This window comes from Hemicordylus capensis, chromosome 6 (genome assembly GCF_027244095.1).
Source record: "Hemicordylus capensis ecotype Gifberg chromosome 6, rHemCap1.1.pri, whole genome shotgun sequence".
Taxonomy (NCBI): Eukaryota; Metazoa; Chordata; class Lepidosauria; order Squamata; family Cordylidae; genus Hemicordylus; species Hemicordylus capensis.
The window spans coordinates 48,157,907-48,173,339 of record NC_069662.1 but is presented as its reverse complement, the minus strand read 5'-3'; the positions used below and the strand labels follow the sequence as shown (position 1 = coordinate 48,173,339).

At 42.8% G+C, this 15,433-nt stretch overlaps 1 protein-coding gene across 6 annotated transcripts in view; it reads right to left on the bottom strand.

The window, feature by feature from the left end:
• Positions 1-2,720: 2,720 nt before the first annotated feature.
• The window catches only part of IKZF3 (IKAROS family zinc finger 3), an 86,743-nt gene continuing 74,030 nt past the window's right edge, over positions 2,721-15,433 (bottom strand). For all 6 annotated transcript variants that reach the window (XM_053262955.1, XM_053262954.1, XM_053262956.1 and 3 more), the window contains one exon: positions 2,721-8,273. In XM_053262955.1, the coding sequence (XP_053118930.1) occupies positions 7,564-8,273 (710 nt within the window). In that variant the 3' untranslated portion in view covers positions 2,721-7,563. The remainder of the gene's footprint in view (positions 8,274-15,433) is intronic.

Sequence of the window (15,433 nt, the reverse complement as noted above, 5' to 3'; positions counted from 1 at the left end):
GATTCGATGTCTGGATAAAACAAACCAGTCAATAACACCTGTCTGACTGTGTAAACAAGAAATAATAAATGTATTTTAAAGGCTCCTCTTTGCATGACATAAGAAGCGCCCTTCTGAGTTCAGCCCCTGCCCCCAGTGAAAATGGATCTCTAAAGAAGGCCCTGTGCCTCCTCCTGGCTCAAGCATCCTGGTGGTCCTTGAAACCACCCCTCCCCACTCCATGCTCCTAAGCTCCACAGTCCTCTGAAAATGCATAGTGTTGCAGCCCTTCAATTTATTCATAAGTGTAAGATTTAAGATATTTATCCCAATGTATGAGTAGTACTTCATGTTATTCTCACTGTACCTGTAACTGTTGCATCTGGTGAGAGGCCATTTTCAAAGCTGAAATTGATTTTAAAAATTGCCTGCACTCTTCTGTGTCACATGAAGGCCTAGTCGGATTAGCAGCACTGATTTCAGCTGAACATAAAATTGGGAGAGGTTTGGATAACAGATTTCACGGAGGATTTTGCATCCAAGAAGGCTAAACAAAATTTAATTTCATTAAACAGTTTACTAGAGAATTGATTAATCAATATACGATTATTTATCAGTGAACTGACTACATTCATCATATGTCCTACCATGATATCATACAATATGCTTTAAAAAACTATTGTCTGTTTCTGTTTAAATAAGCGCATCACATATGGAGGTAACAGCATGTTGCTTTTTGTTTGACTTGAAATCATGTATTTGCAGTGTAATGTTGATATAATGTAGTATTCTCTACTCCAGTTGTAAAAAAAACTAGCCTAACCCGTGCAGAGCATCTGCGCGTTAGTACTTGATTGCTCCCCTCACCCCCTGCCACAGCCCCCCTCACCTCAGAGATCTCTCCACCCTCACCTGAGCCGCACTCCTGCTCCTCCTCTTCCATCCGGTTGCTTCCACCCCCCTCACCCCCTTGGTCATTCCTCCATCCCTTAACTCCATCCCCACACCCCTCTTGGTCACGGCTGCAGCGCTGCTGGCACCTATTAGCCAAGCTGCAGCCCCCTATCCCAAGAGACCTCCCCACCCTCACCCGAACCCCGCTCTTGCTCCTCCCCACAGGAGCAGCAGCAGCAGTTGATCGGGATCTTCCTCTCTGCTGCCACCACCATGGCCGCTCATTCCCCTCAGGCTGCTGACAGGCCTGGGCCCATCCCTTGCCTGCCTGCCTACCTCTGGCAATGGCCTTGGTAGCCCCAAACAGCAGCAGTGGTTGGCTGAGCCCTTCCTTGTTGCCAATAGGAGCCACCATAGGTGCTTGTTCTCCTCAGGCCGCTGACAGGCTCGGGCCCTTCCTTCTCTCTTCCCTTCCCTTCTTTTTCTCTCTTTCGCTCTCCTCCACTCGCTCTTCCCCTTTCTTCCCCTCCCTTTTTCTTCTTTCTTCCTTCCGTCTAGATCTTGTTCATCTTGTTTCCTCATCTAATTCACACAACAGCAGCCTCCTTCTCCTGAAAGGGCTCTTTCCTCCCTCACTCCTCTCTTTGCAGACCACTGCACACTATCTATCTGTCTATCTATCTATCTATTCCATCTCCTTGAATGCTGAAATGAATGAGTCCTAGTATTATGAACACAATTGTTATATTCAAAATTAAGTGAAAGGATATTAAGAAAATTGTTTATCCAGAGGCATAATTAGAAAGCTTGTTCTAAGAACTATTAGAAACTAGGAGGGGCAGCCAATTGTTAACTGGGCAAAGCCATTTTGTATATATCAGACTTATTGGAAAGTTCAAGAAATGAAATATATATAATAGGATATTTTTATTAATGTGCTTGTGAAAGGGAAGTTAAAAAACAGTTTTAAATGTGTTGGATTTCAACTTCAAACATTATTCATTTTATTGAATAATTATTATACATAGTAAATTTGAATCTGAGAAAGATCTGCTGCTTCTCTTTGGCATGATGTCATTTGTGAATTGTCGATCTGATTATTGAGTGTTAAAAGTCTGTAGAGTAGAATGACAGTTAAAAGATTATTATATTCGGTGTTTCTGCTAAAAAATAATTTTTAAAAATCAAACCTTTCACCCAGCATGTTCTGGAATAAAAAGTAGTTCATTCAGCTAATTTCAGTGGCAAGATTGTGTTTGCAGAATTTGGTATATGTAGGTAATCGGGAAGTATGACTTCTCGTCACACAAACACACCCACGAAGAAAACTCTTCAAAATATATGACTAGTAGGTGAGGCCCTTTTTTGTAGATGGGGCAAAGTCATTTTGTGTAACTTTTTAAAAAAAAACTTATTTACAGCTTTCCGCCAGCATATTTCAGTGTAAAAAGTAGTGCATTCAGCTAATTTCAGAGGCAGGTTTGCATATGCAAAATTTGGTATCTGTAGGTAATCGGGAAGTATGACTATTTGCACAAACAAACTCTTCAAAATATATGAGAGATTCTCAGCTCCCCTACCCTGATCCACAGGACCAGTAGCACACAGAGACATCTAGACTATGGGGGTGCCTAAACTGAAGGCAGATCATCCTGGAAAGAATCTATCTGTGTGGTTGCTAAGAGTCAACACCAACTTGACGGCATTTAGTCAATGGATTAAACTTATTTTTCCACACAAATTGCACTCGCTAGTTCAGGGTGTTGTTCTCCTGTTTAGTCCAGAAACCATGCTTTGTCTTCCCCTGTATTATCTGGATGAGGAACAAAAAGAGCCATACATTTGGAAATTGTATTAAAAATACAATTTATTGGAGCATATTGTATTAAAAATAAACCCATCCATTAACACTGAATAAAAAGCTTTTTAAACAAAACAAAACAAGCAGTCCCAACATACTTGATATCAAGTTCTCATCATCTAGCTAGGAAAAAAAGAGCTAAAGAATAAGAGTTAAACACCGTATTTAAAACAGAAACATCATGTCATTGCACCGGCTCATAGAAAGTCACAAATAGCTATTTAAAAGCAGCAATGTCCGCACAGAGCAATCTTCACAGGCAGTAGCAGAGTGCAATGGCATCCTCAGAAGATTGCTGTCAGAGCACTGATTATAGAACAACTGGGGAAATGCAGATCCTCCAACTAAGAATGATTTCGCTAATCTTAAGGAAACACTTCTTGCTTCCCTCAGCATTCCTTGGATGTTTCACCCTAGCAGGAACCTTCAAACTCACTTTGAAATGTCACTTTAGGCAATATGGTGGCAAGTTAAGAGATGTATGGGGTCTCTCCTCTCCAGGTTCACTGAGAGATTTCACTGGTCTTATTGAAATGCTTTCTGGCCCCTTACAATTTTGGCCATTTTATCCAAGCAGGAACCTCTGCAATTAGCTCAACTTTTGACTTCAGCTAAAATGTGGTGGCAACTATTAATTACAAATTATTTCCCAACACCTCCCCCCATAAACAAGATTTTATCTTTGGGGCAAAAGGCAGAGCGTGGACCTGCCTTCCTCTTGCTGTATCTTTAACAGTGGATTCCAGTTAGAACAGTTTATGTCCTCTCTCTTGCATTAATTGATGGCATTTAATCCTACTGCGGTGGTGTCTGAGGATACAGAAACTTGCTTAGGGCTGCTTCACACATTGCACAGCAGCAACAAATCTCAGTTTGCAATCAAGTGTACATTCAAGGATAAGCCATAGTCAATCCCAGCAATCTGACAAATGCATTTGTATGATTGACAAGTTTTCAGAAATCTCATATACATTTTAAGGTGTCTATCTGAAAGTATCATGTGCACGGAAGTCCTAGATTTCTCCTTTACAGGTATTTATTATGCATCCATTTGCTGTTCCTCCTACCTTTCCCTCTGTATCTCCCTGACCTCTGGTCTGAAATACCAAATTATGCTCAAGCTCAGCCTAGAACCAACTCTAAAGACTAGAAAAATCTGTGTGATGTAATACATTAACTCTCTTTTAGAAAGAGGATCCACACCTTTGGTCATTTAGCTTAACTGTTGCTTAGATCCCTGTCCTACCCCAGTCCAGCACCACCCCCGTCCCCTGCCCCACAAAGCCTACTGGCCTCCTTGACAGCACACTGCAATAAATTCCATAAGCCCTACATTAAAAGTGCATTTTATTACTGATAACCTTTTTCTCCTGGGTAGAATGGGCAATATTAGAACTTGCCCTGGGAGAGTTCAGCACTCATTCATGAATTATATTGCCACCCCTGATGGTAGCATTAATATGCAATTGTTATATTTTAGCTTCTTTGAAGTGGTAAGCCTACCAGAAAATGAGTTTATAGAGCCATCATTGCTCACAATGTGCAAAACATGTTTGCCTAGATGGACAAAAATTTAATGCATCACACCATAGGCTAGAGTGGCTGTCTCAGACCAACACTTCAAATTTCACTATGTCTACTGCACAAGCAGTGGCTCACGGGAAGCAAAAATTTCCCAGAGAGATAAAGACAGTATTTTTTCTAGCTTCTCAGTGGAGGGATGGGTGGGAGGAGTGACAAACACCTTAAGATAAAATGTAAGCAGCAATGGAGTAAGTGGATACCTGATGAAAGCTATAAATACTCAGGCTGTTGCGGGATAACTCAGGCCAGGGTATCAATTTCAGATTTCAGGAAAGAAGAGGAGAAAGATTGTAATATAGGGGAGCAAGATTAACTAAGATCCACTGGTCCACTCTTGAAGATACCCAAGGTTAAATTGCAAAAAGATGTCTGATAGCATTTGTTGTAACTATTGTTTAAAAACCTCATTATAACTATGGACAGGCTATCAACACAAGGCAAACAGATCTCCCTTCCCTCCCAGGCTCTTTTTGAAGCAAATGGATTTGTGGCTTTGACATGCACACGTCAGTCCACATCCATTTGATTCAGGAGCCTCGCAAGGCTTCTTCAGAGAGGCGCAAGGGGAGAGCAAAGAGCAAGTTGTCTCCCAGCCGGCAGGGACCCCTCCCTCAGAGGCCCAGGGACATTTGTCCCCTCCCTTTGTTCAGCTGTAGCTCTGCCCCTGATTTGACTGCTTATAACAGCCCTGATTTGCTTGTTTATAACAAAAACGGCTATTACACAGATGATAATTCATGCACAGAAAAACTTTGTTCTACCTGGGTTTGGGAGTTGTGTGTGCTCCCAATTTTTGGTTGAGTGGAAGCAAGGTAGGAGGAAAAGCTAGCCCAGACAGAACACAGTTTTTAATTGTGTGAATGACCTCAGCATTTTACTGATCCAGACAGTACTGAGGCCTGAAAAGGCAGTCCAGATTCTGTCATGCTGTACCCACAACCTGATAGGGATGTGCAAACAGGTTTGATGTCAAATAGGTTTAACACTGAACCAGTTCAACGGACCGGACCCTCCGCCCCTGGCCTTTTTTTGGGGGGGGGGGGTTGAATCTTAAAAAAAAATTTTTTTTTAACTCACCCCCTCTGGGGAGCTTCTCCGAGGCCACAGGGGTGTCTCAGGAGACTCCCCCTGCCCCTGCTGGCCTCTATAATGGTAAAAATCGCCTGGTCCAGGTGGGTCTTTGGCCCATTCCAGGTCTGTCGTGGCCAAAAACCACTCAGATTGGTTGAGTATTACCATTACTGAGGCCATCAGGAGGAAGAGGAAACTCTGGAGACACCCTCCCGTGGGCTTGGAGAAGCCTCTCAGAGGGGATGAGTAAAAAAATTATTTCTGTTTTTAACATTGTGAACCTCACCGAACTGAACCAAATGGAAGGGGGGGGGCGTTTCGAGGGCGTGTAGAACTGAACTGGCTTGGTCTCAGTCCAGTTCAAACACGAACCAAATCGGGCCAGCTGGTTTTGTACACACCCCTACTACCTGATGGATTCAGTGCTTACTTGCTGGGTTCCCTCAGACTACACCCCTGACTCACCCCATATTACACAGGAAGTTGCCTTATACAGAGTCAGACCACTGATCCATCTAGCTCAGTATTGTCTACAGATTGGCAGCGGCTTCTCCAGGGTTGCAGGCAGGAGTACCTCTCAGACCCTATCTTGGAGATGCCAGAGAGGGAACTTGGAACTTTGGAAATCCTCATTTGGCAAATGTGCAGAAGCAGTGAGTTAGCCAGAACCAGAGGCATTCATGAGGAATAATCACATACGATTTGAAACACAGGGAAGAGGGGGGCTGTACACACAAACATATATGTCGATGGGGATGCCACAGAATGACTGCTGCTAGCAGCATTTGCAGAAGCTTTACCAATGCTACAGGAACCAGGAAACACTTCAACTTTGCTACTGACTGGGAAACTGAAGTCACATCTCTGCTATAAACAAGCTGGTTTAATGGTAGTGGTTCCTCACCAAAGGACACTGGGAACTACAGTATTCTGAAAATTAACTGTACACAGATATATCACACACTGCAGCCAGGGACTAATTTGAGTCCAAGATTGAGCACAGTTCTCAGGCCCAGAACCTCTTCTTAATGCCATAGCCTAAGGCAGAACAAAATGATCAATCTTGAGCTGGTTCTCATGATCAAAAGCTGAGCGGAGGAGTTCCCAGCTAAGATTCGGAAGATGCAATACGAGCCAGTTGGTGCAGGCAGCCAACTTTGGTAATCTGGGTGGGATTTGAACTAGGGTGGGGGATGTTGGCTGTCTGAGCTGACCAACCAGTATTGCTCCCTGCAGTCACTTCCCAGACCTCCAACCAGTTTTTCCATCACCCACATGATATTTTATTGGGAGTGTGCACACCTTCTGAATCTCAGCTGGGAGGTCTTCTGCCTGGTTTCTTATAAAACCAGTCCCTTTTCTGGACTTCAGACAGCAGATGGGGGAAATCACCAGATTAAATGTTCTCCCATGTAAAATGCTCCTTACAAACTGAAGAAGTGTGATAGGGAGATGGGCTCTAGTCTAGCCTTCTGCCTGACATGCTGCTGTTCTATATGTTATGCCTGTGTGCAAGGCAAAGCATTCAGGCATGTAAAAATGCAGCTCCCCTGGATGCTTCCCAAAGGAAGTGATACAGTTCGGAGGGGGGGGGGAATGTTTTACTACTTCTTTCTGCAATGATTGTATAAACTGGCCTTCTGACTTGAAATATGTGAATGTTTCAACACGCCTGAGCATTCACAAAGTACTTTCCCATCACAGCAAGGTAAGCCGAGCCATCTTCTTCACCTACAATTAGGAAAGTCAGCCCTGACATGCTTCTCTTTTTCAATAATTAAGTATTATTGTGGGGGGAGCTGTGACCATTTAACCAGTTTCAGTGTGCAATGTAGGTGTGGCCTAACCCTTTTAGAACTGGGAGATACAATTTTTTGAAGCAATTTGTCTCAAGTAAAAATTAAAAATATTTGATTAAGATGTGACTAGGCTACAAGTGTAAAACAGTTTTAACCCAGTTTAACTTTCCTGGCTTTCAACCAAGGAGCCCCTTGGAAACTCTAGTTATATGAAGACTAGGAATCTTAAGAAAATATCCATGGCAGCCTCACAAAAGCTACGATTCCTAGGGTTGTTTGGCAGAAACCACAATGTTTAAACTGGTTCCAGGTGGTTTAGGTTTGCAGTCTAGACACGCACTAAATCTCCCAGAAACTGATGGAGTAGTTCAATTATCATTTCAGTCCCATTCTGTGCTCCCCACGGACTATGTGGGAGGAGAACTCATATTTGTCATGGCTCCTGTGGCCACACATATTACACTCAAAAGGGTCACGGAAGCCGTGGCATCCCATGTGGATAGTGAACATCACATAATCCAGGAAGAGAACACGACAGTGGTCACATCGGTAGACCCCAATGGGTTCACCTTCTTTGTTGAAGACATTCAAGACATCACGAGGACAAATGGCTGGTGGTCTGAATATGTCATATGACCTGGGGTGTTCCTTGAAGGTCAGAAGGCCATTACGGGTTTGCAAATGAGGAGGGACCACTTGGCTTTGATGGTAGGCATGATTCTGGTGCTCTTCTTGGTTGCTGTCTGAGTCTGTAGAATCTTGGCCACTGTTGTTTGGAGAAATACCTCTTTCAGAAGTTACAGTCTTCTCTCTTATCTGGGCATGGCGGGTTGCCTCCTGTGGGTTGCCATTGGGCATTTCAGCACAGGTGAGTGCAAGGGGGTATAAGCTGCTGATCACTGGCACCATTTCAGAAGTTGGGGCTGCTGGAGTCTGTACAAGTGGGCGCAGTGCTTCTGCACCAAGGTACCCGATGGCATTATTGATCGCTTGATCCATCATACACCCTTGCAGCATGACATCCCTCTCCTTCTCATACACAAAACTGGGGCTATAATTTACTTCAAAGCTGGGGCGTTTCTCACCTATGGGAAAAAGAAGGACACTTGAAGAGTTACAAAGTGAGGTTTCAAAACAATATTTCAGCTAGGGACCATTTCCCTTAAAACAGTAGATCAGGGGAGGCCAACTTGAGGCTCTTGAGTTGTCGTTATACTATAACTCCCATCATCCCCCAACCAACAACAAATATTTATATATCGCTTTTCAACAAAAGTTTCCAAAGCGGTTTACAGAGAGAAATAATAAATAAATAAACCACAGTTTATAGTGGCTAGGGATGATGGGAGTTGTAGTCCAATAACAGCTGGAGAACCTCAGGCTGGCCATCCCTGGTGCAGGCAGGCAGAGATGCTACTGAGAAAATTAATCTACTCAACCTGCAATTTTTCAAATGGGGTGTCTATCAGCAGAACTGGGTGCATTATGCACTAAAAGAATTAAAAGTCCTTGTCCAGTCAACTCATCTTCTGTTATATAAAAACTAAAACTGGGATGAATGTAAGTCATGCTGTGCTAAGGACCACTATGTTTTTTGCATGTGACCATATTTTATGGTCACCATCTGACAGGATGCTTGAAAAGTTTCCAAATTAAAACTCCTGCTGCAGTTGTCCTTTCATTAATGTAAAACTAACAGATCCTCTGTGGCCATGATGCAGAAAAGCTCAATGTGCAGATAAGTGAGAACTGTGCACACAGCCAGGAGATCTCTTTGAAGCTGCCACTGCAACTGTTTGTAATGATGAAGAGGCAAGTCACTTTTTAGCCATCCATTTGAAATTTCAACTGGAAGGTGGCTTGCTTCCTCCACATGGGAAGAAAGAAGTCCCCCAGCTCTTCAGCATTCACTTCTATTATTTTTACTGTGGATCCAGGAGCCACCTGAAAGTGCAACAGGAATCACTGGTGGCCACAGTTAATGTACAGCACAAGCCTTGTATATATATTTCTTTATATATAGCACTGTCTGTGCACGGTACATTAGAAAGACTTAAAGGATGGGTCCCTGTCCCAGTGAGCTTACATGATAAAAAACAAAGGAAACAACAGAGAAAGGAGAGACAAGCGGAGACAGACATACACTGGGAATATGTGACTAATTCATTTTCACATACTTACACTTTGTTACAAATTACAACAGGGTATGAGGACTAGGAAGAGAGGGGACAGAGACTTCACTGAAAAGGTGGGGTTTTAGCAAAGATTTAAAGAAAATGAGAGAGAATGTTTTGAGAGGCAGTTCCAGATATTTTAGTCACCGGATCACTCACAGCTCAAGAATACAGTCAACTGTGCAAGCAAATGCTGATTGTGCAACACCCTCTGTCCACACACAGCTACGCAAAAACATTTTTACGTCCTCAGAAGCAGGACTGTGCATACTCTCACTTTTAGGAAGAAAAGCAAATTCTACACCAGGATAACCTATCCTGCAAAAATAACTGAATTCCACAACCTGAATAATTTTTGGAAACTAAGGGGTCAATCCATTCTCATTGCTGGTTCAGCAACCTTGAGCGCTGATTCCCATAGGATCAGCTGCGTCCCATTTTCTGTCCCTCACAACAGGTCATTCTGAAGAATGGAAGATCTGTTGGCGCTTGATGGGAGAAGCAGAAACTGCTTTCCCATTCCCCACAATGGCGCATTGAGTGTGTGTGCACACACTGAGAGAGAGAAGGGGAGAAAGAGGGCTCTGTTGAGCCATATGGGAATCCTCTGACGCTGTGGATCAGAGTGCTGCACACATGCTTGGACAAGATTCTGGCCTTATTCATGGGATATTGATGATCCAGCCCTTACTACTGGGAATTCTCTTCATCCCCCGCCCCGTTTCACTAGCATTGTCCACCCAGACTTTTAAACCTATCTTAAGAATTAACAACTTGCTTTTACACAAAATGAAAGTAGAAATTCTCCAGTTGTTGAATTCTGCCCCCAAAACAATGGAATTCTGCTGACTTGGCCAACGTTTTCATGTGTATAAGACAACAGAGCCTTTTACATTCAGAGCCTCCAGGAGTAATAATAGAAACTTGAATGTCAAACCTTTGAGATCGTTATCACTGTGAATACTATATGACTCAAAGACCATGAAACTCGCCAGGTTGTACTGCGGGTGGGAGATTAAACTAACCACTCACGTTTCTTTAGTAGTGTGTCTGAGAGTGCGCTGAGAGTGCACCAATCTCGTGATCCATCTGATAGTTAAAAGGAATTTTAAAAAGATAAAAATCCCCGTGGCATGACATTTCTCTATGACTCATAATGCCAGTTCTAGAAAAGATGAATCAAAGACAATTCTTAGGCCAGTTTCTCAAGGGATACAAAGAGTTTTCAGTGTTTTGTTTTGAACTTGTGAATATGATTAACTAGCATAAGATAGTCAACTCAGGACACAGGGAGTCACCATCTATCCCTACCTAGACGATAGGCTCCTAGCATCAAAGGACATAAGCGGGTTACGTTCTCAGATCCGCTATGTATTATCAGTCCTCTATGTCTTCTCTGTCCAATCTAGTTAACAGGCGGTCGGAAAAGAACTGAGAAACATGGCGCCCAGCCCACTCTTAAATAGCATGCTCTGCTATATGAGTTTATGTCTCTATTTATATCATGTATATATTATTATATGTATGCTTTAAATTTTGGTCTATGACCATAAATAAACATGATTGACTGACTGGCATGCTCTGCGTGGGGGTGGGGCTTGGACGCCTCGACAAGCTGAGGCATGGCTACCACGAGGGTTCCTGCGCAGGTGCAGAACCCACTCTTATGGCTGTCGACGGATCTCGATCCAGATCCAAACCTGCCCCAGTTTACATAGCCCCATATTTGCATCTGTATAGCCCTGTTCTGGCTTTTGTTTTTTGGTCATGCATGAATGTGATGGAATGCTGGGAACTGGCTTTGTTGTGTATATTATGTAGTCATGGAAGCAGCTCCATAGTTTCAGGTGTCTTGGGTTTGCAGCATTCTACTATTGAAAAACCACCATATAGTCAAGATAAGTGCTTATTACATGAACATCTACATAATAGTACATGATAAGGGCTTATTACATGAACATTTTCAGCGGTTGCAGAAAGCAACAGGCATGCTTACTGCTTCCATGGCATTTAAAACCCTGCCAGAGTGGCTTGCTAAGACTCTGTGCCTACTAAGGAGTGTGTCCTTGTACTCCTGCTGTTGCCCTCATTATTCCCAATGGAGGTACCAGTGAGAGTAAGAGAATGCCCTTCTTAGCAAGAACAGAGCCTCTCCATCTTTGCAAACTGCTCTGGCAGGATTTTAAATGCTAGGGAAGCAGTAAGCATGCCTGTCGCTTAGACAGGTGACTCACTGCGTGATATGGGCCTTTTCGGTTGCCGCCCCCACTTCTCTGTAACTCTCTTCCCCTTCAGATTTGTTTAGCGTCTTCCTTACTGATTTTTAAATCTCTATTGAAGACTTTTCTTTTTCGCCAGGCTTTTGCCCTGTAGTTTACCTATTTGGTTTTTTCTTTTTTGTTAGTTACTTTAGTTTTTAATTTAGAATGTAATTTTAATGTTGTCTTGCTTTGCATGTTTTTGTACACTGCCCAGAGTCTTTGGTGTGGGTGGTATATTAAATGTTATAAACAAACAAACAAACAAACAAACAAACAAACAAACAAAAATATGTAATCCAGTACGTTTAAGTCTTATTAATATCAATGGCAGAGATGTAAGCAGGTACTTAACTCTTACACGGAAATCAAATGAACTCTTAAAAGCACTAAACTGTGGCTAGATAATGCCTTTCAGGTGTTTCAGGAGATATTCCACTCATCTTTGGAAGCTTCCCCCCTCCCCTTTTTCATTCTCCAAATCCAATTGGTGCACGTTTAGTGCAACCCTAACTGCAACACTGAAAACTGGTTCACACGATTATGAAAAGGGTAGGATAAGCATCCTACCCAAGTCTGGAAGCTGTGTGTGCTCCTTTTTTCTGCTCATGTGTGAGTTTAAAAAAAAGGTTGGAGGCGCCTGTAGTAATCATGCCAAGCAGCAACTGGGTCAAAGACTCCCTCCTACCCAGCAGTTGGACCCAGACCGTTAGCGAAGTAGGATGAAAAGCCCCTTGACTCAGCTGATGCTTAGCACACAATCCCTGCTGGCACCTCCAACCTTGTTTTTAATTCACACATCATGAGCGGAAAATAGGAGTGCACACAGCTCTGGAACTTGGATAGGATGTTTCTCTGCCCTATTTGTAATCACGAGAACAGCCCTTGAGTGTTGCCGCTTTAAATGCCTGGGTCCACCTAGATGACAGGAAACAAACTGAGGGAGGAGGAATATGCAGTACACCCACAGGGCCCACTCTGTCATCCACCACCTCAGCAATATCTCCATAAAGACAACTCTAATCTAGAAAAGGTCCAAATTAGGTATGTTTGCAGAAAAGTAGCAGGAAGGTAAAGGCTGAAGAGTTTCCACCCAGAGGCAAACCCCAAACTGGAAAGGACTGAGTCACCAAGTAAAACATAGGACATATAGGAATTACGGTTTCCATCTGCTCATTTGCACCCAGTCAGATTCACTTACTTGGGTAGCTGCAGCTGCACCCATGTGCATTAATCACAGGTGGCAAACCACAAGGTGACCCAGAAAACCTCGGTGCAATTTCAACTGCGATCAAAAACGTGGGTTTTGGTGTGTGTGTTTTAACCCTACGGTGCACATGTCTGTTGTGACATTATTTGGAGTGTGTGCATGCGTGTGCATGGTGTGTGTGTGTGTGTGCGTGCACATGTATAGTTATGATATATTTCCTTGCTCAATTAACCTTTTTCATTGGATTCAGGGGGCTCGGTGCAATTAGCCTATCTCTGTCTCTCCATCAGGGATGGTAAGGCTTGAACCAAGAACCTTGGCTTCTACCTTTTTCTTTGATGTGATCATTTATTACATGCAAGGACTTAAAAAGAAAAAGTGGTGGAGCAGCAGCAGGTGTACTGGGGAGAGGGCTCTAAAGAAATCTGCCCCCACCCCGCTGTCATACCCTCCTTTGCCACTCCCATTTTTGGGGAGCAGCAGATCCCCAGACTCTGTTTTATATCATCAACAGCACCTGATAGTCTTGATCTGTCATTGTGAGAGTAAGAAATATCATCTGCCCATACATCTGCTTTAATTATTGTGAACTGCTATGAGAACTATTATGGTTGAAAAGTGATATACAAATATTGTGAAATAAAAATTAAATAAAACGAGGCAGTGGAATTCTTTTTGGTTTGTTTGTTTCAGTCTACTCTCTCTGCCAATAGCTCAGGATGTTGCCACCTCTTTCCAACCTCCCTCTGCTGCAAGCGAAGAGCAGGCCCAATTCTTTGCCCCTGAATGTCAGCATTCCCCTGCATGGAGACTTGGAAAATATCTTGCAAAAAGAGTTACCCAGGCGAACCCTTGGCCGCATCATGCACATCCTGGAACCCAACCCTGGGGTTTGCTGGGGTTTTCTCCAGTAAAAACCCAGGGAGAGAGAAAACGGCTTCCCAACAAACTTCCACCGTCACCAGTTTTTCATTCCAGTACTTAACAATAAGTCAAGCTAAGATTAGACAGGGGCCATTTCCTAAGAAGCCAGAATCCTTCCTGCTGGGAATAACACAAGGTGTATCTCTACAACTAATTTAACATTTTTTATTTATGCTTCTACGGCAGCCAGAATTATATATGCACGGAAATGGAAGAGTAATGAACTGCCTTCAAAAGAAGACTGGCTGATAAAAATTTTGGAATATGCGAAGATGGCAAAACTTACAGCACTAATAAGAGACCAAAACTTGGAATGTTTTAAAGAAGACTGGAAACCATTCTTGTTTTATCTAAAGAATTACTTTCCTACTATGGACTTTACAGCAGGGTTTGAAATTTAGCAAAAAACTGCTGGTTGGGTAGATTAGCTATGTTTGTAAGGGTTTGAATTTATGTTTTGAATTATTATTATAGCAAGGGTAAATTTTATAGCTGATGATTCATGAAGAGATGTGTGCGGGAAGTCCACCTTTTTGTGTGTATTTGCAATGAATGATTGTTAAAATTAATAAAAATTGAATTTGGGGGAAAAAAAGATTAGACAGGGGCCAGCTGGAGTGTGCCTAGCAAAATAAAAAGTGAGTGAGTCACTCTTTTAGTTGTAATTTACACAAGATCACTACTCAGAGTGATTTTTTTAAAGTGCCAGAAAGCAATCAAATTCACTCTATTACCTCCTTCCTCACTTACTCCACCTTTTGCCAAGCTGCGTGGTTTAATTATTACAACCATTCTTGTTCTAGTAGGGCAGCCCTCAGCCCAGTTCAGTTCACGCTGCTGAATTTGCTCAGACAATTGTGTAGAAAGGTACACAAGCATGTGAAAAAAGAATATTCACATCATGTCCACGATCATAGCTGCTGAAAAAAGTGTACATGATAATATGGAGAAACCCAGCTGTGAAAACCGGCCCTTAGATGTACAGCTGCTTCACACAGAGCTATAGAAGGATGCTGCAGAAGCACAACATTCATACGCAAGAGATTTCCACTACACCAGCAGCTTGCGTTGCTGACTAGTGTTTCCACTTGTCGACTGTGATAGTGCAAGAAATAAACCAGCGTTAACACAGTGCACAACCTGTGCATTTGTACAAGAGCAGTTAGTTGTCCAGATGTGTTTGTGCAAGATAAGTTGCACAACTGTACTGCTTGCACATTTGGACACAATACAGCTACATCATCTTCTTGTGCTGTGCAGATTCCTGGCTTCAACAAGTGTAACATTGCACAACATGTTGGCCGATACATTTTCTGAGTGTACGCTAGTTGGCTCAGATTTGCTGACATTTGTGAAATGGTCCTTATTTTCTTAGTTGAACACTCCACTAATTTAATAGCCTCCCTGTCATAAAACTGGTCCACCCCCCTTGCCTGTATGGTTCTTTACTTGCTAATGCACACATATTACACAGTGGCAAATCTGAATTTGCTACCATGTATATATTTGTGGGAGAGCAATGTCCAGTTCTAGCTCCCCGGTGCTAATACAGGTGTTAATGTATAACACATGTTTGCAAACATGTGTTTGTTGTGACAGATTCTGGAGGGGTAGCTATATTAGTTTGGTGAAGGAGGAGGAGGAGGAGGAGTCTTATGCAACCTTAAACGATTCCTAGC